Source organism: Nannobrachium achirus, assembly GCF_963921795.1.
Source record: "Nannobrachium achirus genome assembly, chromosome: 4".
Lineage (NCBI taxonomy): Eukaryota > Metazoa > Chordata > Actinopteri > Myctophiformes > Myctophidae > Nannobrachium > Nannobrachium achirus.
This window is the reverse complement of record NC_137813.1, coordinates 71,583,448-71,609,388: the sequence shown is the minus strand read 5'-3', so window position 1 is coordinate 71,609,388 and position 25,941 is coordinate 71,583,448. Positions and strand designations below refer to the sequence as shown.

The 25,941-nt window shown below is 40.8% G+C and overlaps 1 protein-coding gene across 1 annotated transcript; it reads left to right on the top strand.

The window, feature by feature from the left end:
* Positions 1-598: 598 nt before the first annotated feature.
* On the top strand, positions 599-25,941 carry LOC308283183 (von Willebrand factor A domain-containing protein 7-like; the record flags this gene model as incomplete). Its single annotated transcript, XM_080723562.1, has 18 exons — positions 599-790; positions 1,582-1,854; positions 3,662-3,755; positions 4,253-4,396; positions 5,488-5,674; positions 5,919-5,934; positions 7,080-7,180; positions 8,328-8,503; positions 12,080-12,201; positions 12,899-13,015; positions 14,381-14,468; positions 14,644-14,759; positions 17,026-17,158; positions 18,683-18,834; positions 19,806-19,893; positions 21,310-21,449; positions 22,516-22,650; positions 25,648-25,941. The coding sequence occupies 18 exons, from the start codon at positions 599-601 to the stop codon at positions 25,939-25,941; spliced, it is 2,568 nt and encodes an 855-aa protein (XP_080579688.1).

Here is a 25,941-nt window from a genome sequence, read left to right as displayed (position 1 = left end):
CGACCTCCAAGCTCACAATGCGTCGCAGCGTGACGCGCTGTGAGCTTGGAGGTCTGCTATTTTCAATATTTTCACCACAAGGCCCTTTTAGAAATTTCAGCCCTTGCCTCTAAACATTCTCTGCACGTCCCTGCTTGTATCTAACGTCAAGACTTTTATCTTAAAGTAAATAATAAATAAAAATAGTCTTTCTTAATCCTTGTATGCATGCTATCACCATGGGCGAAAACAGACACTTCTTCCACTTTTTGTGGTCACATGTTCAGATACTGGATTCTGATTGGCTTAAAACTGTGGTAAATCAGTCAACAACCTTGAGTTGGCTCATGGACCCAGCCCACTGTTGTGTTGCAGTTGTAACACTGCAAGTTACAACTGTGTTTTCTTTCATTTATATGGTAGAAGTGGTAGAAAAGCAATTTACCATTCGAGGGTCGTGGGTTGTTGGCTGATTTACCACTGTTTCAGGGTTATTTGGCACTCTGCTTCGCTTCGTGCCACAACCCTGAAACAGTGGTAAATCATCCAACAACCCACTCCCTCTCATGGTTAATGGCTTACTTTTTTCCGTATTTATCCCACAACAGCCGGCTGAGGAATGAGGAACTCTCCAGGACAGGCGGTGTTGGTTCTGCTGCTTCTGCAGACTGGGGGAGCTTTGGGCTTTGAGATCTTTCCGTCAAAGGACTCCCTGAACCACCCGACCATCACTGAGAGGGCCATCTTAAATGCCACCCTGCAGGTGTGCCGAGACCATGCCCATGTAGCAGGTGGACACTTCACTTCGCCAGTAAGGATCCATTTGACTTTTTTTGGTAATATGTTCAAACTGTAGTATTTGATTGTTTTTTACCACTGGTGTAAAGTAACTAAGTACTTTTTACTTTATTACTGTAGTCTGGGTGGTTAATCTGTACCTCGGTCCCTCGCGGAGTTGCATTTACCGCGATGACGTTGCCGACAGACAGCAGCTTATACCAAACATCACGTCGGTCGTCGGGTCAAGAAATTCTGTGGTTCTACATATTTTGGCAAAAAAAATGCTTCGGTTTATTACACGTGTGTGCTGTGCTTAACCACCTCCATGTGGCGCGGGAGCAGAATTGGAGCGGAGTGCGGGTTGGCACGTAAATAACGTAGAGAGGAACTATGCATGTCGACGGATCTACCGTACGTACACTCTCACCCAAAAATGTACACAAAATCACGCATGCTTAACTATAAACGGCCCTTTACTCCACTACATCTCAGAGGAAAAATTATACTTTTACTCTACTACAATTATGTAAAACTTGAGTTACTAGTTGCTTTGTAGATTTTGATTGTGTCAAAGCAGGCATTAGCCACTTTATCCCGCCGATTTACAAGCTCACAATGTGTCTCATCGTGATGCATTGTGAGCTTGTTTATCGGCTATTTGCAAACGATTTATATTTGAAAACCTTCTATTATGCATAATGACTACTTTGTACTTCCGGAACCTTTACTTGCAACAGTATTTCTACAGTGCAGTATTGATACTTATACAAAAGAGTATCATGTAAAAAATGTGAGTACTTTTTCCAACCTGTGTGCGTGTAGCGACAACCTTTGACAGCCGAAGCCGTCGTTGTCGCCTGTTGCTCACGAAAGTCGTCGAAGACCTTCCGCCAAGCCATTAAATTGATCAAGTGGCGAAATGTACGAGTGGACCTCCGCCACGCTTTCAACGAGAGCTACCATTTTGACAAGGAGAGTTTCACCGTCGGAAGGAGAATCATCACAAGCGGTCTGTCTGCAGTCAAAGCCAACAACAAGCAAGGGAACTTTGAAGCGGCCAGGAAGATGCTGGGAGAAATCTTACACCCCTTACAGGTATTTCTCATAATCGTTGCTGTCGGGTGGAAACCTTGTAGGCTATTATCCAAAAACTGTTCCTTTTTGGAGCATTGAAGCCGCCTCCCACCAGTCGACATGGGGCCGATTCAAACTCCACTTTTAGAGACGAATTTATTTCGGTTCGGGGAGTCACAAGAATCTCAGTGGCACCGAACAGCCGAATTGCTGCTGGGTGACCAGAAGTGGCGCTGTTGCGCAGCCTAGACACAGCAGCCTAGACACAGCAGCCTAGACACACACAGAGGGTATCCACCTGTTTCCGCGAGAATTTACTGTAGCATTATCTGTGGGACACTTCGGGAGAACAGCAGACATACAAGCTCACGTCGTATCGCAGATGCAACCGCTGTGAGCTTGTAGATCATTCTCGGTTGCGACGCCGGAAACTGCCGCACAACTTCTGCGCAATGCACGACGGGAAGTTGGAAAGTTGTGGATAGAGTGTAGCAATAGAGCATCGCAGTGAGGTGTCGGAATCAAGCTGGCCATTCATATTTACCATAGGGTTTTTCATTATCAGCCACAAAGTCGTAGCAATTCAATGTACACTTACCACTATGCTGGTGGTTGTAAAATGGTTCCATATGCTCCTGTAGAACCCCCGAGTATGTATGCAATCACTCTAGTTTTAGTAAAAACATGTTTCAATCAAGATCGCACGGAGAAGAACTGCATTTCCCATACTGCTAAACATGTACATCCCGTGAAATCGACGTCTGTGATTGGTCTAGCTTCTTCTTCTTTCACATACCTTGCGGTTACCGCGGAAGTAGCTACTGCCCCCTGTCTGCCCGGCAGATTAATGCACTTCAGCAGAACTCCGTGAGCGAATACTTTCTTTTACAAATATGATGCACGGTGTTAAAGATGACGATAAGAGAGTCCACAGAGATGACAATCACTACATGTCAGGCCATATTCTGGCCATATAACTAAACTGAGCGTGATTTAAGTGCTATATTTCAGGAAACAAGTGTAATTCGCAATGCATTCTGGGAGTGTAGTTTTCGCAATTTGAAAAATAATGATGTACACAGTCTTGTACCCTGCCCTTTTTTCAGCTTTCTAATTAATTGTTGCATTAAAAAAAATTGAATATTGTCATGATTCCTCTCCAGCCGAGGTGGCTTTGTCCGAGGCTTAAAAACGTTTAAATAAATACTTTATGAAATGTCTATGGAAGAAATGAAAGGGGAAAACGCTTCCGACACCAGAGTGAAGACGGGGTGGGGCTTCAACTGCGATGCTCTATTGTTGTCCTACAGCGGCCATGTTTCGGGGCAAACACAGGTGTTCTGATTGGAGTAGAACATCAATCAATTGAAACACCTGTGTTTGACCCAAAACATGGCCGCAGTAGAACTACAATGGACCAATCCCCAATCACATACACACCCATTGTAACTGTTACAATGGGTGTGTATGTGATTGGGGATTGGTCTCTATAGCAGCTCAAATGCACCACTCCACTTCGAACTGATGTTTTCTTTTCTTTTTTAATTACTATATATATTTTTTTTAAATGAGCTATGCAATGCCAGGCGTTTTGAGCTTGTAGATCTGCTATGTCCACTAACTTTTTGCAACATACTTATATGATGAAGAAAGCCGTTAATTGATGAAAATATATAAACATGTTGAAATATGGAGATACAAGGTTTCTGCCCGACAGCAACAATATATACCCTACTGTATCAATGATTTTATGTTCCGTTTCGCAATTTATTTTTTCAAATTGAATTAACCTTGGTGTAATATATGTTTTTCCTCTGTTGATCTGAAGGACTTCTACAGTCACTCTAACTGGGTGGAACTGGGCTACAAACGCCCCAACTCCAACCTAATCAGATCTGACACCAGCATTGGCAACATTGCAGGTACCAGGATCAGTAACTCATAGTAGGAACTACCGGTATGAAACACGTGTCTATAGTGCATGATATCGTCTGTCGGTGGAAACCTCAAACCTTCATACATGCATACATACATATCGTCGTTGTCGGGTGGAAACCTTGTATGTCCAAAACCGTTTGTTTTGTAGTTATTTTAAAAATGATTTAAAAGTGAAAACAGCCGATCTACAAGCACGAAACGCCTGTACGAGGCGTTGTGTGCTTGTAGATCGGCTGTTTTCACTACTTTTGTGCGACGGCCTTGTATGATGAAGCAGGGCTTTGCTTTGCGAAAAAACTTACACATTTGAAACTTGGAGATACAAGGTTTCCGCCCGACAGTGACGATATGAACATTATTCATAGAAACTGTCTGTCTTGAGAAACTAAAAACATCAGATGCTAAGATTATATGTTGCGTAATTGAAGTGATAATTTAATAATTTGTGCAAAGATTATTTTGTGGAACTGCTTTTCTACAGGTGTGAACAGGGCAACCTGCCGGAACTGTGGTGGAGAAGATGGAGAGGACTGTAGGAACAATATTTTGGAAGACATCATACAGGAGAAAGTACTGACCTCAGGATACTTTGGCATTTGGCCCTTCTTCTCAAAAAAACCAAAAGGTACCATACTCGGTACAGTCACCTGTATTTAAAGGCATTTGAAATCATGTCATTACGTATTACAGTATGTTCTCAAATCTAACGGCAGCGGTGTAACGTACATTTACTTAAAGGGATATTCCACTTTCAACAGGGAGCAGTGGTAGGGCCTCTCTCCACATACAAACCCATTGTAACTTCAAACTCCATTTTAACCATGATAGATTCATTAAAAACACCCATTATTTTTTCTGGTGACTCATTTTACCTTCCTAATACGTGAGCAGGCCGTGTTTTTTCAATAACTTTTTTCATTTATTTTTAATAATTATTTGGAAAAATGGAAAAAATTAAATACAAAAAAATTATTATTAAAAATAAATGAAAAATGTTATCGAAAAAACACGGCCTGCTCACATATTAGGAGGGTAGTATGAGTCACCAGAAAAAATAATGTGTGTTTTTAATGAATCTATCATGGTTAAAATGAAGTTTGAAGTTACAATGGGTGTGTGTGGGGAGAGGCCCTGGGCCTGGAGGGCCTGGTAACATTTACATCAAATATCTAAATATTCAATCAAGCTAATTAAAAACTGTGTTCATAAAAGCCTGATTAGATGATAAGATTACCAAAAGTTTTTTTGAAAGTGAAATACCCCTTTAAGTACTAAGTACAATATTGACTTATTTGTACTTTACTTGAGTATTTCCAATTTACTTCCACTCCAATACATCTCGGATCCAAATATTGTACTTTTACTCCACTACATTTATTTGAAAACTTAAGTTACTAGTTACTTTTCAGATATAAATTATAATATTATAAAACATACATGAACCACTTTAGCCTTATTTTATACATAGCTATTTGAAAATAGCCGATCTACAAGCTCACAACGTGTCGCATCGAGCTTGTAGATCGGCTATTTTCAAACATTTTGTACTTTTACTTTTGGTACTTTAAGTAGATTTTTGATGCCAATACTTTTGTACTTTTACTCAAGTACATTTTGAATTTCTGACTTTTACCTATTTCTACATTGCAGTATTGATACTTTTACTTAAGTATAAAATGTGAGTACTTTTTCCACCACTTGTCTAACGGCAAACAGGGAAATGCAGCCACGGAGGCCCCGTTGACCAAACGAGTAGAATAGAGCCAAAAGGTGGCATCAACAAGGACAAAAGGACCTCCAGCCACGGTCATCTCCATTTTGAAGCAGCACATCTGGCCACAGCTGCTAGCAGAGAGCTGCTGGAGGACATTCACGCTGCAGCCGGAGACACAGACTTCCTACAGTACAGCATCTATTAAGTGCACATAACATACCGTTGTTTCCTGTTGAGATTGGCACATTTCCTGGGGCAAGCTGCCCAGATCACACGTCACACGCGTCTTCTTATTTTTTCACTCTCAAAAAGCACCTGCAATGTAATGCATTTGAAACTACATTGCAGGGCACATCATGGGGTGATCACTGCTTTCCGCACCTGTTTCGAATGATATCAACGCACTTAATGCGAAATATTCACGTGCTTTCAGACGCTTCAATGCAGAGGTATCCATGGATACTGGATACTAGGTATCCAAGTATCTCACCAATGCAGAGATATTAGTAGTAAAATGTCGACATCTAGTGGTCAACCTCAGAGGTACACGATAATAAAACCTGAGCTGAATCCCAGCATCGAACTAGAGGCCATAGATTCTCTGTTCCCCGGTGTAATGCTCCACGCCACAGACCCCGACGGAGCGGCGTGGTATTGGGCGCCGATGACCCCCGTGAGTCGCTACCGAGGCGAGCGCTAGCGAGCCGAGTTGTCGCGACGAGCGGTGGGAACGGCAACCAATCCCACTCAGCCGCGTTACCGAGATATGTGCCGTTATGGACAGAATAGTAAATATTCAGTCCCTCACTATCCACGTCTACCCCACTGCACGTCTACCCCACTATCCACGTCAAAGATAAATGCACAAAAAAGGAGTCACATCATCCGTTCATTAGCTCAGTCAGTAGAGCACGGATGCAACAAACCCACGGCTTGGGTTCGATTCCCGTGAGGGGAATATAATATTCAAGGCGACAGATATCGGCGCATGCGTACATCAAAGTGCACGGAAACAGGATACCCTGTGGATACTCCGTGGATACCCTGTGGATACTCTCTGCATTCAAACGTCTGAGAAATGGTGAAAAAGTCTGATTGAATGCGAAGAGAGCAGTCGAAGCTGGTGCTTTCCTCCTGTGAATTGTTTAATTTTAAATTTTTGTTTATTTTATGTTTATTTTGTTGCTGAGTGAGGTCAGCAGACAAAGTGAAGTGAGTGAGATGAAAAAAAAAACCTGGGTGAAATGTGCCCATCTCAACAGGAAACATCTGTACCGCTATAAGGAGTAGTTCACCCAAACAATGACTTGTGGGGTGTGTAATCAATTACACAAGCCTTGAATTCATGGAGACGTTTTTGTCGCATTCCTAAGCCGACCGGCAAGAGTCTGGTCCTGGTCATAAACTTATTGTCTCAAAAATGTGACAAAAACACAAAAATCACAATTACTTCGATTTAATTGATAGAAAATAAGAATGTTCTTTTGGGTGAACAACTCAACGTAAACCCTCTTCGTGAAAAGTTTTGTGCTTGTAGGTCAGATATTTTGTTTGACAAAATGTTCCCCTCCAGAATGCTTGTATGTGTCTACAGGACGGCATGAGGCAGATCGCCCCCCGCTACCCCCGCCTCTCCATTTCTCGCTCCCAGACCACGCCCCCGACCGTTGCTAAAAAAAGACAGCGCTTCCCACAGTTGGTCCTTTGAATGAAAATAATAATAAAATAAACTCGAAATAGCCTGGATCTGTTTGGACCAGCCGATCAAAGTTGGACTAGTACAGCCTTATGAATGAACTGCTATCGGTAGCCTACTTTTAGTTTTTAGAAATACATTTAGGAGACTACTTTTCCCACGCTTTTTTTCCCTCTCTTCCCAAAATTTGCCCTGCAGTCACACTGTGTTAACTGAAAATAAACCCCAAACATGAAGCTATAAACTGCATACTGCAACATCGATATCATATTTCTGTGGGCAGTAATGCCACGCTATTTATGTGGTACAGTAATCGAATTATACATCATTGGATGGTATTTAGCGACGGTCCAACAACATTTTCATTGGTCGGTCGGCCGCGTTGTAAATCACGCATTTTCATTTTGACAAGTCTCCGCGTATTCATACATCCTTTTTAGTACTATAGCATTGTCGCCAGCAAGTATTACGGCATGCGTAGCCTTCTACACACTAGAGTGACGTGACAGCAACGGAACACACAGGACACGGCCAGGAAGTACAGCCTGCCAATCGCGACGGTCGGGGGGCGTGGTCTGGGAGCGAAAAACGGGGAGGCGGGGGTAGCGGGGGGTGATCTGCCTCATGCCGTCCTGTAGACCCATACAAGCCTCCAGAATAGGCAGGCTGGGGTCCACGCGCATAGGGTGGTCTAACTAGAGGTTTTTCATAATTCTGAATCCATTGCAAGCATTTGTTTTGCACGAAAAACATTCCTTGGGCTAAAAATGGACCCACAGAACTTTGTGGTGAAAAGTGATGAGTCATCACTTTTCACAGTTTTGTTAGGTCCATTTTTGTTAGGTCCAGGAAAGTGTTTTTTTTGTGAAAAACAAATGCTTGCAATGGATTCAGAATCATGAAAAACCCCTAGTTAAACCCCTCACATGCTACTTCAAGAAGATCTTTTGGGGTTGTCTTTTCCTGTAGGCCTATAGTAAGTGAATGGGTAGGTGCAAGAAATCATTAAAAATGAACCCCTTAAAATATACTCTTTAAGGATTAAGAAAAAAACTGGTGGCGAAAAGAAATTCACCCTATGCACGCGGACCCCCCTTTCCTACTAGACTAGTGTTTTCATGTCTTTCTCTCGCCCCCTTCTGTCAGGTTGATGGGGATCTCCAAGGGATCCAACAAAGCTCTCTGTTTTGTGATCGACGCCACACCAAGCATGAGAGATGACATTGAGGCGGTGAAGATGGAGACGTTCTCTCTTATTGACAGGAAAGTTGGAACACAGGACGAGCCCTCGTTGTACATCCTTGTTCCTTTTCGAGATCCGGGTAGGATCTTTAAGCCATAGCTGGAGTTGTATTTTAGTTTGTCTCTCTTCCAGAATCCAGGGAATGCATGTGCTGAGGAATGAGTTATAAAAGCCTATTTTAAAGTAAAACATTTTAATTAAATGAAATGACGAAAAAAAGTAGTTTAAAGGAGACATCCGGCTATAGCTGTCTTACCACGTTAATCTGATATTATGATATCCCAGAACAATCGGTAAATTTTTATTTTTTTCATCTCGAGTCCTCGGCAGCTCTGACCGCGAGCGTGATTTTACCCAAATCGCTAATTTGTATCGCTCTGCGATTCCTTTTTCTGGTCTACATACAGTATGTCCTTCATAATCAGGGACGTGCTGGCCATTGGGAAAAGCGGGACAACTCCCGAACGGCCGATTCATTCCCGGCCGGTCCAGGCCGGCCATTAGGAAAAAATAAAAAATAATATGTCGGACTTCGTTCCATTTTGGGGGCTGGGCGGCCAACAAAGTAAATTGTCACTGTCGGGCAGAAACCTCGTATCTCCAAGTTTCAAATTTGTAAATTTTTTCGCAAAGCCTTGCTTCATCATACAAGGCTGTCGCACAAAAGTAGTGAAAACAGCAGTGCTTGTTTGCTTGTGTGCTTGTTTTCACTAGTTGAAATAATTTTTTAAATGGTTTTGGACATACAAGATTTCCACCCGACAATGACGAAATATAACTCATGTAATTGGCCCACTGGCTTGTCACGATCTGAAATGCCAAATCTTTGAGTAGCAGCAGCGCTATAGCGCGCAATGAGGGCCTCTCCAACTCTTTTTCCCGGGCTGAATCAGGGGCCCAGCACGTCCCTGTTCATAATGGCAGAGATATATCCACGGCGTGCTGTGTTGTCAATAATGGACTGCCGTAAGGAGGCGAACTGCCGTTAAATCCCACCCCTCTGATCAGAGCAAACTCGCTAGAAATGGATTTTTTTTTCTTTTTTTTCTCCACCACTGGTTAATGGATGGAATAACATTAGATTACCTTAAAGGACAACTCCTCCCTAAATCACATCTAGGCTCATTTTCCTACTTATATTGATCCCAAATGACTGTCCATGGGGTCTATTAGGCAGAAATGCCCCAGTTGTCCAGTTTCCCCAGCAGAACCCAGCAACTCTCATAGCTTAGAGTGGAGCCTATAAGCCTATCACTTTTACACTATTTTTTGTGGTCAAAAGTATTTTTATTTTTCATGAATGTGGTACTAGTTGTCATTACAAACACATCCATGCCATCATTGTCCCACAAAAGCCATCACACTCTGCTAAACAGATGTTATGCTTGTATATGTTTTACCAAGTCCTGGAAAAGATGCCCTGTGATTGGCCAGTACAGTCACTTTGATTGGCAGTTTTGTGCCGAATGCTCACCCCAAAACAAGATTTTTATGAGATTTTAGTGGCTTGCTAACCAAGGCATGGATGTGTTTGTAATGACAACTAGTAATAGTCGGGGATCCACATGCCTAAAAGCTCAAGGAATAGGATTGAACCTGTGATGTTCTGCCGCACTTTTTATTTCTGTTATATCTATTAGTTTGGTCATTAAGGTCCACAGAATGAGAGGCCTGCTCTGCCGGAAACATCGCAAAAAAAAGTTAGGGCCATTTGTATATTCACTGTACCATTGACTCCACTACACACGAAAAGGAAATATATATATAAAAAAAAATCTGCTTTAAGTAGCATGTGAGGGGTCAAACTGGAGGGTTTTCATGATTCTGAATCCATTGCAAGCATTTGTTTTGCACAAAAAACATTCCTTGGCTAGAACATTCCTTGGCTAGAAATAACCAACACAAGTGTGAAAAGTGATGACTCATCACTGTGATGACTGTGAAAAGTGATGAGTCATCACTTTTCACACTTTAGCTCAAGGAATGTTTTTCATGCAAAACAAATGCTTGCAATGGATTTAGAATCATGAAAACCCTCCAGTTTGACCCCTCACCTGCTACTTAAAGCAGATATTTTCTTTTTTATAATATATGTCCATTCCTGTGTAGTGGAGTCAATGGTACAAAATAATGGCCATAACTTTTTTTCACGAATGTTTCTGGCAGAGCAGGCCTGTCATTCTGTGGAACTTAAAGGGCCACTTCGCCTCTGGGACAACCAGATCTTATTTAATTGTTGTTTGGGACGCGATCAACATCAGTGATGCGTTTTGCATCATATGATGCAAAACGCATCACTAGTACATACTGAAATACTAAAATATCTCAAAAAACAGATTGAACACAAAACATCACTCAGGATTGTGTTGATCGTGTCCCAAACAACAATAAAATAAGATCTGGTTGTCCCAGGGGTGAAGTGGCCCTTTAATGACCAAACTAATAGATAAAACAGAAATAAAAAGTGCGGCAGAACATCACAGGTCCTCTCCCATTTTGAGGGACTGGATCCCCGGCTATAACACATTCATGAAAAAAGAAATCACTTTTGACCGCAACAAATAGTGTAAAATGCTATGAGAGTTGCTGGGTTCTGCTGGGGAAACTGGACAATAGGGACATTTCTGCCTAATAGACCCCATGGACAGTCATGTTGGATCAATATACGTAGGAGAATTAGCCTAGAAGTGATCTTTAGGGAGGAATTGTCCTTTAAGAAAAGCATTCCTCCGGAATTCTCCTTTAACAGCTACGCTTTGTAGAAGTTTTCTCCAAAACAACTTTAGTCAATGGTGACCAGTTATTTGAGTTACAAAAAGGGTAAACAATGTTTTTCTTCAGATAAGTTCAGAAGAATGCTGCTGCACAAGCTGTACTGCAGTAATTCTACAATATTTTAGTCTTATGATTGACTCAGTTTATCTTGTGTTTGCCTTTGTTCTTCGTTTTCCTCTATTGGGCCAAAGAGTTTTGAGAAGTGGTTTACCCATATGTCTCTATTTTGGATGGGTAGCTCATCCCGTTGTTGTTTGTTTAGTTTGTTCCAATTTTCCCAGAAGTTGTTTGTCATTATTGAGTCCTCTATATCTTGTAGCTGGTTTCTTTTTTTCCCTTAGTGTTTTTATACTGTTTCAATGTTTCACAGTATTATAGGTGTGTATTTTGGTTGTCTGGCTCTCTGTTTGTTTTTGATTTGATAAATGTCCTTAGGTTTTTACAGTCATTATCATACCAATTGTCAGTGTTGTCTTTGTTTTCCTCTGAGAGGGTTTTTAGCTTTGCTAATGAGGCTGTAAGGTCGAATATGTTATTGAGGCTTTTACTGCCCCGTTTACACTTTCAGGTGTGGCGAGGAAGGTTCTTTTTAGGAATTTGTCTAATAGTGATTGCACTTGTTTTTGTTGAATCGCGTGCTGGAATGCTTCTGCACTTTGTTCCTTCCATTTGTAAAGTTGTCAATATTGTGTAGCTTGTTTGGTTTTGACATTTCGTGATTGGGGGTTGATCTGTTCTGGTAGGCTTTGATTTTGCTGTGGTCTGACAGTGGTGTTAGTATTCAATTGTCCTCCTAACACACCTCATAATTCACGCCTCAAGAGTTGAGACAACTTGAATAAAAATGCTACTTTCTTTTCTTCCTTACTCTGAACGTTAGACTTTGGGCCACTGATAAGGACCACCGATCCAAACGTCTTCAAAACTCACCTTAATGGACTGACACAGACACTACAAGGAGTGAACAATGATTTACCTGAGATGAGTCTTTCAGGGCTTCAGGTAGAGTGTGGACTGCTTCACTGTTTGTTCTGCAGCAGTGTTGTTTTTGACAGCAAATTTAGTTTTAGTTTTAGTCATAGTCTTTTGAATACAATGTAATTTAGTTTTAGTCACCTGAAAAGTATTAGTTTTAGTCTAATTTTAGTCGACTAAATATAATTTTAGAGATTTCAGGCGGCTAAATCTACATTTGATTTAGTCAACTGAAATGTATTTTGGCTGGCCTTGATGGCATCGTAATGACAGATATTACACTTGGTTGTGTGCTGAAAATAGCAGATCTACAAGTGAGCTTGTAGATCGGCTGTTTTCAGCACGCAACACCTGAGAGCAACCAAACATAAAATGATTCTCTTCTCCACTAGTCCCTCCCGTTTTAGTCAACATCAACAATTTGTCAACATATTTAGTCTTAGTTTTAGTCATCACAGCTTAGTTTTTGTTTAGTTTTTATTTAGTTTTCATCAGTAAAAAAAAAACAGTCGACAAACATTTTTCGTCATAGTTTTAGTCGACGAAATCAACACTTTTTTTGCAGATTGTATTTAGTTTTCATCAGTAAAAAAAAAACAGTCGACAAACATTTTTCGTCATAGTTTTAGTCGACAAAATCAACACTTTTCTGCAGATTGTATTTCTATGAACCATGGCTAAACTGAAGATGCTCCTTGCTATACCCTGTATTCTGTTCATCTAGCTGGCTATAACCGGTTCCCCTCCAACCTCTGAGATCTTCCTGTTTACTGATGCCGCCGCTAAGGACGGCCACCTGAAGAGCACTCTGACCGCGTTGATTGAGAGCACCAAGACAGTGGTGTGTGCCATAGATACTGTGTGTGTGTGTGTGTGTGTGTGTGTGTGTGTGTGTGTGTGTGTGTGTGTGTGTGTGTGTGTGTGTGTGTGTGTGTGTGTGTGTGTGTGTGTGTGTGTGTGTGTGTGTGTGTGTGTGTGTGTGTGTGGGTGGGTCATATTTTTGGTTTTAAAGGAAAACCTTTTTTTTTTACAACAAGGGTTCATATTTTAGATTGTAATTAGAGAAAAGAAAAGATGACTGTTAACATGTTTTCATTTACTGCTTTCTGTTGTTTTAGCAATTTTAGTATTTTGATTTCAGTGGTTGGGGGCATGTGTACAAGTGGCTAAATATGTCATTTTAGACACAATAAGGCGGCAATGTCTTTGTTACTATTTACACCAGCCCCCATAAGTCACATCTGCTAATGAAAGATTGTGGTGCATCTTGGGAATAGGCTAAAAATACATATTTAGCCACTTGCATGCATGCTCCGGGAGTGTTTCGCTGCTTCTACATGTCATCTTTTCGACAGCCAAACCTAACCCTTACCCTAACCCTAACCTCCGTGGGGTGATCGAGTCGCTAACCCTCCCGACGCTCCGTTGTTGAAATGAAGTGTAGTAGTAGCAAGATTTCACCTAACCATAACCCCAACCTGGGGGCATGCATGCAAATCAAAATTGTTAAAATCACTAAAACGATAGAAACACTCATCTTTTCTTTTCTCTAATGACTATCTAAAATATGAACCAGCTTGTTGTAAAACAAACTAAGTTGTCCTTTAAACCCCCCCAACTGAAGCCAAAGCTCCTATAAGGTTATTTAAGTATTAAGTATTGTCTTGTTTGGGTTAAAAGAGAGCTATCACATCTTAAAGGGATATTTCACTTTCAAAAAAACTTTTGGTAATTTTATCGTCTAATCAGGCTTTTATGAACACCCTGAACAGTTTTTAATTTGCTTGATTCAATGTTTAGATATTTGATGTAAATGTTACCAGGCCCTCCAAGCCCAGGGCATCTCCCCACACACACACATTGTAACTTCAAACTTCATTTTAACCATGATAGATTCATTAAAAACACCCATTATTTTTCTGGTGACTCATACTCCTAATACGTTCAATAACTTTTTTTCATTTATTTTTAATTATTTTTTGTATTTAATTGTTTTCATTTTCCCAAATAATTATTAAAAATAAATGAAAAAGTTATGGATAAAACATGGCCGGCTCATGTATTAGGAGGGTAGTATTAGTCACCCGAAAAAATAATGGGTGTTTTTAATGAATCTATCATGGTTAAAATGAATTTTGAAGTTAAAATGGGTTGAAAGTGTTGAAAGTGGAATATCCCTTTAATCTACACAAATAATTGCTTGCAGGTGAACTTCATGCTAACCGGCGTGTTTGGGCTCCGTCGCCGGAGACGGTCTGACAGCGGTGTACAGAGGGCTCACAAGAGCCGGGCAGGTATATCTTTATCTTATGTCAGGTACTATGTGTAAACATGTAGATCATTTGTTGGTCTCCTTTCCCCCTCCCCCCTTCCATTTGGTTGCTTTGCCATGGAAATAACAATATGATGGAACAAAAACAAATCCCACTTTGAACCTGTGATGTGAGGATAACGCCGACTGTGATTCAGGTGCCCAGATCTACAGAGACCTGGCTCAGGCGTCTGGGGGACACGCTATTGAAGTCACCAAGAGTGAGCTGCCAAAGGCCATGAGAATCATTACGGAGTCCTCTGCTTCCTCACTGGTACTGTAATCTTCTAAAAATCATTATTTATTAAATGTAAAAGAAAACAGAATATCGCCAACATTTGAGTGTTTAACTACTCTCATGTCAAACTTACCACTGGTATATCGACACTTTGTTCATAATGAATGTTAAAGGGATATTCCACTTTCAAAAAAACTTTTGGTCATTTTATCGTCTAATCAGGCTTTTATGAACACCCTCAACAGTTTTTAATTTGCTTGATTCAATATTTAGATATTTGATGTAAATGTTACCAGGCCCTCCAGGCCCAGTTCCTCTCCCCATACACACCCATTGTAACTTCAAACTCCATTTTAAATAACCTTGATAGTTTCATTAAAAACACCCATATTTTTTTTTCTTTTTTTCGATAACTTTTTTTCTTTAATTTTTTATAATTCTTTGGGGAAATAGAAAAAATTAAATACAATAAAATTGTATTAAAAATAAATGAAAAAAGTTATTGAAAAAACACGGCCTGCTCACATATTAGGAGGGTATTGTGAGTCACCAGAAAAAAATATGGGTATTTTTAATCAATCTATCATGGTTAAAATGGATGCGTAATTGGGAGAGGCCCTGGAGAGGAGGCCCTGGTAACATTTACATCAAATATCTAAATATTGAATCAAGCAAATTAAAAACTGTTCAGGGTGTTCATAAATGCCTGATTAGACGATAAAATGACCAAAAGTTTTTTTGGAAAGTGAAATATCCCTTTAACTGTAAAGTAGAAAGATGCAATTGGAAATTGCGAGTGTGCTTGCTGATGGTTGCTGACTATATTCTACAATAAGCTAACTGTCATGTGAAGCTCCACCAATTCAGTAGCGAAGTGTGATGTCACTTCCGTGAAATGGCGTGAAATGTCGCCCTCTACGGGGTTCATGCTGGTATTGTTTTGTATTCAAATCGCCATTGGGGAATTTGCGATCACCGCATATAAGAACTGTGTTAAAAATATAAACACACCATGCTCTCGGATTGACCCAAATGGATATGAAGCATCGACTAAGGTGGAAATGTACAGATTTACCCAAAGAGTAACACAATAAATGCTAGAAACGAGTTACACAGGCTATATCAGATATGAATGAATATCATAAACTATGCAGAACCCCCCCACTGACAGAAACGCGCATGGTGTGTTTATTTTTTTAACACAGTCCTTATATGCGGAGATCGCAGAATCCCCAATGGCGATTTGAATACAAAACAATACCAGCATGAACCCCCTAGAGGGCGACATTACGCACAAATGACGACATGGCTTCGTTTATTGATTCTATTGATTCCCTATTGATTCCCTAACCCTGCTACCCTAGAAGTCTTTAAAGTTTCCCTAGAACACTAATCCCTATTGATTCCCATTGATTCCCTGTTGATTCCCATTCCCATTGATTCCATCAATTTGTTACCCTAGTATTCAACAAAGTTACATCATTGATGATGAAAGTTACGTCATTTTTGAGGATCAATTATTTAGCCCTATTCAAGGCCCGCCCACCCAGCAAATTTCTCAGCAACTTCCTGGTGCTGACGTCAGTTTTGAAGGGGAAACTAACACAGAAATCGCTGGACTTAAAGCCAACAAATCATTATTTCGAACGGTAAAGTAAATTATAATGCTTTCTGCCCTTTACTATCTTATAATAATAATAATAATAAACCTTTATTTATATAGCACCTTTTTAAAACAAAGTTACAAAGTGCTTTACATGAGACACAGAACAAAACAGCAAATGGACGCAGAACAAAGACATACAAAGGTTAAAAGGTTAAAAGAACAATGCAAAAAACAATACAAAGAAGTAAATACCTAATTACACTTGTGTTCTTGATCATGCTAGCCGTATTTTATATTTTACTATTCGGAAATTGCATTAAATTTGCGATTTCTGTGTTAACTCTACTCTGCTAAATATCGGACTAAGGAGCAAGGGACCCAGGTTACCGTCTTCCCAATACAAAAAAAGGTAAACTGGGTCCCGAAAGGGGCTATACTGTGTGTGTGTGTGTGTGTGTGTGTGTGTGTGTGTGTGTGTGTGTGTGTGTGTGTGTGTGTGTGTGTGTGTGTGTGTGTGTGTGTGTGTGTGTGTGTGTGTGTGTGTGTGTGTGTGTGTGTACATTGTCAGATTTACACTGACTATTCTTTTAATTCTGTTGTTTCCCGCGACCTGCGGTCACTTCTCGCCCTTAAGGCGTTTTACTTGTTACTAGGAAATGGAATAGATCAATCGTTTTTGTTTCTATACTACTCTAGGTGACCCTTCTGCAAGCTGCCAGAACCCCAGGAAGGCCAGATAGTTTCACCTTCTCAGTAGATGAATCAGTTACAAACTTAATCATCTACATCACAGGACGCTCCATGAGTTTCACTCTCAGAAACCCATCAGGTAAAGTAAACCCACTTTTGAAAATGTAATGATTTAATTCTACAATATGATTAGAAATGAATGTGGAAGTACTTGAGGTCCCTTGGACCAATTTAGTAACAAAAGGCGACCGAGCCTTTGAGGCGATGGCCCCAAAGCTCCGGAACGCACTCCCCCTGGACCTAAAAACGCCCCCCTCAGAGGCTTCCTTTAACTCTTCTAGTGCCTATCCCGAACTAGTTCGGCTCAATTTGACGGCTAGTGACGCAATCCGAGGTGCCGATCCCAAACTACTTCGGCTCTAGCGTTCAGCGTTGGTTTTTGTAACTCTGTCCTTACCGTGAGCCCATCTTGAATCCGTAGGTGGTCCAACTTTAAAGCCCATTTTCTCTGAATCTATGCTTTTCTGGAAGAGGGCAGCCTTTATTCGCGGCAAAATAGCCGAAAAATGTGCTACAATAACATTAGCCTAGAGGTAATGGAAGCCAAGGCCTTCTGGCGCATAGTGATGACACACACGAAAGTCATTGCGCACGTCACGGCTGCGCAAGGCTTGCGCATATACAGCGTTTGCCTATGGGGCTTAGGCCGGCCACCCAGCAGGAGTTGGCTCCATCTAGTGGTGGCACTAAATGAGTAAAAGGCATCTGAAAACACACCTGTTCAGACAGGCCTTTGGTCACTTATAGGCATCCCTGATTTTACTGTTCTTTTGTTCTTGTGTATTCTCTGTTACTGTTAGGTGTTTTTAATGTATTCTCTTTTATTGATTGGTGTCTTCTCTGCAACTGTAGAGCTTACTTTTTTACTGTGTATCTCTGTAAAGCACTCTGTGCAATTTGTGCTGTGAAGTGTGCTATGTAAATAAAGGTCATTCATTCATTGTGTGATCAGGTCCAGATCAGTGTTCAAGTGATTTCAGGCTGCAGGGGCAGTGCCAAGTTTATTTACGTCAATATGGCTGCGGTGAAAAGGGTCAGTTCTTTGCTTCCACTCACTGCACTCCAGTGGCGTCAGTTCAGAAAAAAGCTAAGGTATGGCAACATGACTGGTGTCGCGTGCAAGACACCAGTCATGTTGCCATACCTTAAAGCAACAGGCATGATATATTTATTTCAAGAAGTAAATTTTATTTTTTTCCACCCTTCTACAGTTTCTTGGGCTGGATATGGCAGCCTGGAACGGTTGTTCAAGTGCAGCTAAACTTGGCATGTTAGTAAACGTGCCACAATTAACAATAATGCATTGCACCTGTGCAGCTGACCTGCGGAACCTGGGAATATACCATTTTGTCAAGATGGGGAGAATATAATTATAATACCTTGTTATAGTGACCATTTTGTAAAATTTTGTATTTGTAGTTATTTTACTGTAATTTAACATAATAACCAGCACAGATAGAAAAAGAGACATTCATGGATTTATATTTAAAAGTAACTTTTATTTTACCCCCCGGACCCAGGGTATGGCAGCTGCATACCCCTGCCATACCCAATTGACGCCCCTGCTGCACTCTGTTTATTTCCAATGTGTGTGTGTTCACAGGAGCGTCTCAGAGCAGTGCTGATACCACAGGACCGCTGGGCTCCATCCAGACTGTAGGGAACTTCATAACCATGAGGCTAAACAAACATGTGGGATCCTGGGAGATACGAATGGTGTCCACAAAGCCCTACACTCTGAAGGTCATAGGTGACGTGGAGAGGCTTTTACCTATTTTGAGAACTTAATAAACTAGTAAGACGCCTCAGGGCGACATGTGGAAGGGCGAGGTCGCGCCAATTCTTGGCTATCTGACCAGTGATGTATATCGGACCGGTTACCAATCTCAACAGTGCCTGTTGAGATTGGCAGAACATGCCCATATATGGGCATTACCAAATATGGGCATTCCCAGATATGCCCTTAATATCGATGACATCGGGACAGGGATCTCCATATATGGGCATAGAACAGACAAGGACGTAATTAATTTGCAAGTGTGGTCTGGGAATGCTCTTAATATTGATGACACTGGGACAGGGATCTCCATATATGGGCATAAAACGGACAAGGATGTAATTCATTTGCAAGTGTGATCTGGGAATGCCCATATATGGGCATGTTGTGACATCACATTGTCGACTATATATGGGCATAAAAGGGACATGAAGCCAGAGCGTGATGTCAGAGCAGCAAACCCATTCTGTTAAGAGTGGTTCTCCTACATCACAGTGACATCAGAGCATGATGTCACAGTGACAAGGGAACCAATAGACTGTAAAATGTGTACTGACTGACTGAACTACTGACACAGACAGACGGAGACAAGCTGCGACATTTCTGATGGTATTCTGCGACCTTCGGTCGCAATAAGCAGCAGCTTTCCAAGGAATGTTGGTGAGTTAGCTGTTATGCATTGTTTTTGATGAATTGTTTGTGAAATTATGCTATGCAAGACATCACATGGCTGTTTGGAGGCAGACCTCAAGGGTTTTTCTACAGTAGGGCCATTACACTCACTCTACTTTATACCCAAGATTAAAGTGAGCCTCCATGCTTTATCAGTGTTCTCAAGAATCTTTCAAGACTCCCACACACTGTCTCTGTCTAATTCTCCTATGCACCTGTCACAAGCACATACTTTTTTCATGTATTAACTTTTTTTTTTTTTTTTTTTTCAGGTCAGAGTGACATTGACTTTCTGTTTGACTTTGTGGAATTGACCCAGGTCCCTTTCAAAGGATATGATGTTCTAGAGACGCGTCCCAGAGCTGGTAATGGCTGGTGAAATATGTTATATTTTTAGAAAGTTATATTTATATATTAATAAAAAAATCCTATTGGTTTTACCTCCAAAAAGAGAAAGCCGAGTTGGAATCAAAAGATTGCTTTTCTGTATTAGTTGTTGGTGTCACTTTTCAGAAACTGAGCTCATCTCATAACTTTCTAAGGATGGCGATGTCTGTCTTTCCGTCCGTCTGTTCTTTCAATCTTTCAATGCTTTACTCTCATTACATTTCACAAGATTGCCATGGATTTGACATCTTACAACCTATCGATTTTGATGACTCCATAGCCTTTCCTATAGCGCCACCATTAGACCAATATTTACACATTGCACACAATATATTTAGTACTTGTCCACATTTAACCTTTCCCAAATATGGAGATGACTGACATCATAGATGACATCAGGGATCTCCAAATATGGGCATAAAAGGGACAAGGACTGACAGTACAGTATATAGGCATTAAAGGTACAAATGAGCTTGTAGATCGGCTATTAGAGTTCTCAAATTCTGCCTGAACCCGATCATACCCGAACCCGACCGACATTTAGGGTAGGGTAGGGCCTAAAATGTATGCTAGGGCCTTGTGCTCAATGAAAAAAGAAAATATATTTTTGTATTATTTTATTACTATTACTCTGTTATAGACCCGACCATACCCGACCCGACCCGACGTTTTCAGGCCGGGTAGGGCCTAAAATGTATGCTAACTAGTAGGGCCGGGTAGGGCCTCGGGCCTGCCCAATTAGGGCCCAGTTAGGGCCGGGCCTTAATTTTCAGGCCCGTTGAGAACTCTATCGGCTATTTTCAGCATGCAATCAAGTGTAAAATCATGCATTTCGACACCATCAAGGCCCGCCAATTGTTTTTGCCCAAAATACATCTTTGACGACAAAATCAACTGTGGCCGACTAATCTTGATATTTAGACTAAAACTAAAACCTTTCAGGTGACTAAAACATGAGTAAAACGAAATAACATTGTATTCAAAAGACAAAATCAACATTGACTGTGGTAGATATGAATTATGATACATAAATGTATGATTCATGTATGGCTCATATGGCCATAAAGGTTAAATTCTGTGAACTACTGTCTGGAATTACAGTACAGACTTTGATTACTCTGACTACAAAATCATGTTTTGGTTATACTGTATGTCACTGTGTAAAGTTACCAGGACCCTATGTGTCTCTGTATTCTTGTTATGATCTGTGAACCAATCAACGAGACCCACGGTGATATTGTACCTCATATATACTGTATGTTTTAACCTCCATTTTAGGAGAGAGAGATTTGGAAAGCTGCCACTAGGATGGTATGCTCACTGTATTGTCCTCCTTGTCTGCTCTCTTCAAATAACAATTTATTGATATAGTCCTTTTTGGCACCCTTTTGCAGGTGTTAGTGGTTCATTGGTGGTGTCGGTCACTGGGAGTGACTCAGCAGAGGTCACTGCGGTGTCTCTGGTGGAAACGTCAGGGGCGGGGGAGGTCAGCGGCAGTGTGACCTTACAGGAGGATGGAGACTACCTAGTCCAGGTAGGTAGACAGTGGCGTAAAGTAACTAAGTACATTTACTTAAATACTGTACTTAAAGGGATATTCCACTTTCAACGGGGAGCAGTGGAAGGGCCTCTCCACATACACACCCTTTGTAACTTCAAACTTCCCTTAAACCATTCATTAAAAACACCCATTATTTTTTTCTGGTGACTCATACTACCCTCCTATGTGAGCAGGCCGTGTTTTTTCGATAACTTTTTTCATTTATTTTTAATAATTATTTGGGAAAATGGAAAAAATTAAATGCAAAAAAATTATTATTAAAAATAAATGAAAAAAGTTGTTGAAAAAGCACGGCCTGCTCACATATTAGGAGGGTAGTATGAGTCACCAGAAAAAATTATGGGTGTTTTTAATGAATCTATCATGGTTAAAATGGAGTTTGAAGTTACAATGGGTGTGTGCGGGGAGAGGCCCTGGGCCTGGAGGGCCTGGTAACATTTACATCAAATATCTAAATATTGAAACAAGCTAATTAAAAACTGTTCAGGGTGTTCATAAAAGCCTGATTAGATGATAAAATTACCAAAAGTTTTTTTTGAAAGTGAAATATCCCTTTAAGTACGCTTTTGAGTTATTTGTACTTTACTTCAGTCATTCCAATTTGCAATACTTCTACTCCACTACATCTCAGATCCAAATATTATACTTTTTACTCGACTACAATTATTTGAAAACTTTAGTTACTAGTTACTTGCAGATATAAATGATATTATTATGAAACATACATTAATCACTTTAGCTATTATATTATTATTATAAAACATACATTAATTAGCCCTATTCTATACCTTGGCCATTTGAAAATAGCCAATCTACAAGCTCACAACGCGTCGCGATGCGTTGTGAGCTTGTAGATCTGCTATTTTCAAACATTTTGTACTTTTACTTGTGGTACTTTTAGTACATTTTGATGCCAATACATTCGTACTTTTACTCAAGTACACTTTGAATTCTGGACTTTTAGGAGTATTTCTACATTGCAGTATTGATACTTTTACTTAAGTAAAAATTGTGAGAACTTTTCCCACCACTGGTCCAGGTAGACAGGGTCCCGTCAACAGAGTTTGTGGTGCGCGTGAAGGGGAGGCTGGGCGGCAGCAGAGAGTACCGAGCCTCTGCTCCGTTCCAGAGACAGTCTGCCACCAACCTGAAGGCTTCCAGCCTCATTGTCACGGTGAGTGAGTCCCTGCCGTCACTCCATAAATCAATGGTTTTCCCATTTCAATGATAAAAGTGAAATGTGTTTGGTCAATGAGGGACACTGACACAATACTATCATCCATCAGCAAGTAAGCCTTGCCGAGCCTTGGTATGACCCGGCAAGGGATGGAACCCCAACCTCCCAGTCTCAGGGCGGACACGCCAACCACAAGGCCACTGGGCTGGTTGTGGTCAGTATCATGGTGGTCAGTAACACCAGCGTAAACTCTTCAACCTTTTCAGGCCAAGGACCCCTTAGTTGAGAGAGATGAAGCAGAGACCCCCACAACCTTGTTTGACAGCACAATCATCAGTGCCTAATGTTCTCAGAATATGGACACTAGGGTTCAAGTGGTTAGTATAACAAAGGAGAAAAAAAAGGTTTCTATAACACAAAGATTTGGAGGACCCCCTGCAGTAACTCTGAGGGCCCCCTAGGGGTCCTGGACCCCCTGTTGAAGACCCCTGCTATAGACGCATTGAAAAGGAAATATATATAGCCTATGTATGTATGTCTGTCTGTCTGTCTGTCTGTCTGTCTGTGTACATAGCCTTACCCGTTCAAAGATATGAGCTCCGAAATGATGTGCAGTGTGTGGGTTATGGGGTGTCCACTGTGCACACAGTATATGAGGGATGGAAAGTAACTTTAACTGGTGCTTGCATGATAATAGGAGCATCAATGTAAGAAATACCTGTTTCCTTTAATGGCTACAGACAGACATACTGTACCGATCTGCATGATTTTTGGACAACAGGGCCAGTCTGTAACCCCAAAAGTCCTTTTTCTGTCCCTTTCTTATTGGACAACATAATGTCCAAATCTGACAGGATTGGTCATGCTTTATGTGTCATCACAATATGTATTTTAAATGTAAGACGGAAATGATTTCCCAGTGTATTCTCTGCGACTCCATCAATGCGACTTGCAACTATACTTGCAATTTCCCAGAATTGCACCTTTCTGGTTAGATTCAATATCCTGTTTGAAAAGCGCTTGACTGTCACAACTCACAGCAGTGTTGTAAAAAGTGGAGAGCCTGCACAATTGTAACGTTTTTTCACATTTCAATATTTTACTCAGAGATTATTTTACCTACATATGTAATATTTTCAGGCAAAGGACCAACACATGTTTGCTATCATGAACCATTTAAGGTTTTTCAATTGATCAAACAGGTCATGAGTTATTAAACCAAAAGTGGACACTGTTCTGATGTTACATTTGAAGCCCACATGGGATTAATTGTAACGGCTTGATTTATGTAACACAGCTAAAGAACCGCATTAAACAAATCATTTTTTGTTGAAATCAATTATATTTCATTCAAGCAACTCTTTTACATTGTTTACATACCAAGGATGTGATAAGATACTACATCATACTTTAGGAAAATATTAAATATTACCAGAGCTTTTGAGTGAATTACATGGGAAAATACATTGATTACCTAAATAAATAGCAAGTGTGATTAATGCAACATGTTATACATTCCTAATCTGACTTAAAATACACTGTAATTGAATGTCAGCTGACTGACTGGCCAATATGTCAAATATGTCAATATGATATTTATGTTAAATTGTGTTACAATTGAACCGTTTTGGCACCCCTGCTTTGGCATTGCCTACAGAACAGAACTAACATGCATAGCAAGTTAAAACAATATAAACTAATGAAGAACAGATACATGCAGACAACTCTAGATTTGATCTCAGCAACATTAAAGAAAAGATTTGCAGACCAAAGATACTCAAGGTGAAAACTTTTACGCATTTTGAGAAATACCAGTTTTTCTGCAATAACTCGTCTAAGCTGGATACAAATAATTCGTACTTCCTGGACACGTTCATTACGGCCCTGGGCACATACTGATGCGATGACGTCATGATGGCATTGACCAATCAAGAGATAATGTGCTTGTTACAATTATGAAGCGTTACAAATGAGGCGGCTCTCCCCTACTCACTTTTATACAATGTAGAAATACTCTATTACAAGTAATAGTCCAGAATTCGAAATGTATTTGAGTATGAAAAAAAGTGTGAAAGTATTGGCATCAAAATATACTTAAAGTACCAAAAGTAAAAGTACAAAATGTTTAAAAATAGCAGATCTACAAGCTCACAACGCGTTGCGACGCCTATGAGCTTGTAGATCGGCTATTTTATAGCCATGGGATAAAATAAGGCTAAAGTGGTTAATGTATGTTTTTTTTTATATATATATATAATTTATGTCTGTAAAGTAACTAGTAACTAAAGTTTTCAAATAAATGTAGTGGAGTGAAAGTACAACATTTGGATCTGAGATGTAGTGGAGTAGAAGTAAAAGTATTGGAAATTGGAAATACTCAAGTAAAGTACAGATACATCAAAGTTGTACAGTACTTAAAGCTATACTCTGGAAGTTGCTCAACTACTGTTCAGTAGCGGTATTGCTTTTTTCTGCCGTTTTTCACCCGGGGTCGCCGGGTGAACCGGAGCGGGGCCGCGGACCACCGCGAGGCCTGTGTCTCGCCGAGACGAATCCGTAGAGGGGTCTTGCGTTCCTCTGCGACCAGTAACAGGGGAGTAACAGGCTAGACTCCTACAACAGCGTAAACACTGTTGCTGGGCAAGCTACTTCCTGAAAAGACGGCAAGACGCGCTGTGATTGGCCGGTAGTGTATGATCCGCGCTGTGATTGGCCGGTAGTGTATGATCTGGAGACAACGTATACGGAAAGATGCAGATGACGTAATTTTTTCGCGAAATCCGGTCCATGGCCAGGATCATAGAAAACATATTTACAGAAGGCTTTAGGGGCTGAAATTCATGGAGTGGGTGTTCTAAAACTTTAGCGATTTAATAGTTTTTAAGATTTGTTTTATTGGAAAAGTTACAGATTATAGCTTTAAGTAAATGTACTTTGTACTACTTTACACCACTGACTCACGGTAACTGTTTTATCATTCCTCGATCCATTCAGGCTGACTCAGATGGCATCTTAGAGCCAGGAACTCCGATCCTGGTCCCTTTCACCGTGGCGACTAACGGCACGGGGGGAAACGTCACCATCCGAGCCACCAATGACCGTGGGTTTGACTCCACTTCACCCACCAGCCTCCTCCTTCCAAACGGAGGCAGTGCCAAGGGTACGGTGACCCTCACGGTCCCTCTGAACACACCGTCTGGAAGTGACGTCACGTTAACCATCGAGGCCGAGGCTCCAGGGGGCACGGATACCAACTACGTTGTGCTGCTTTTTTCCATCTGTATGTAA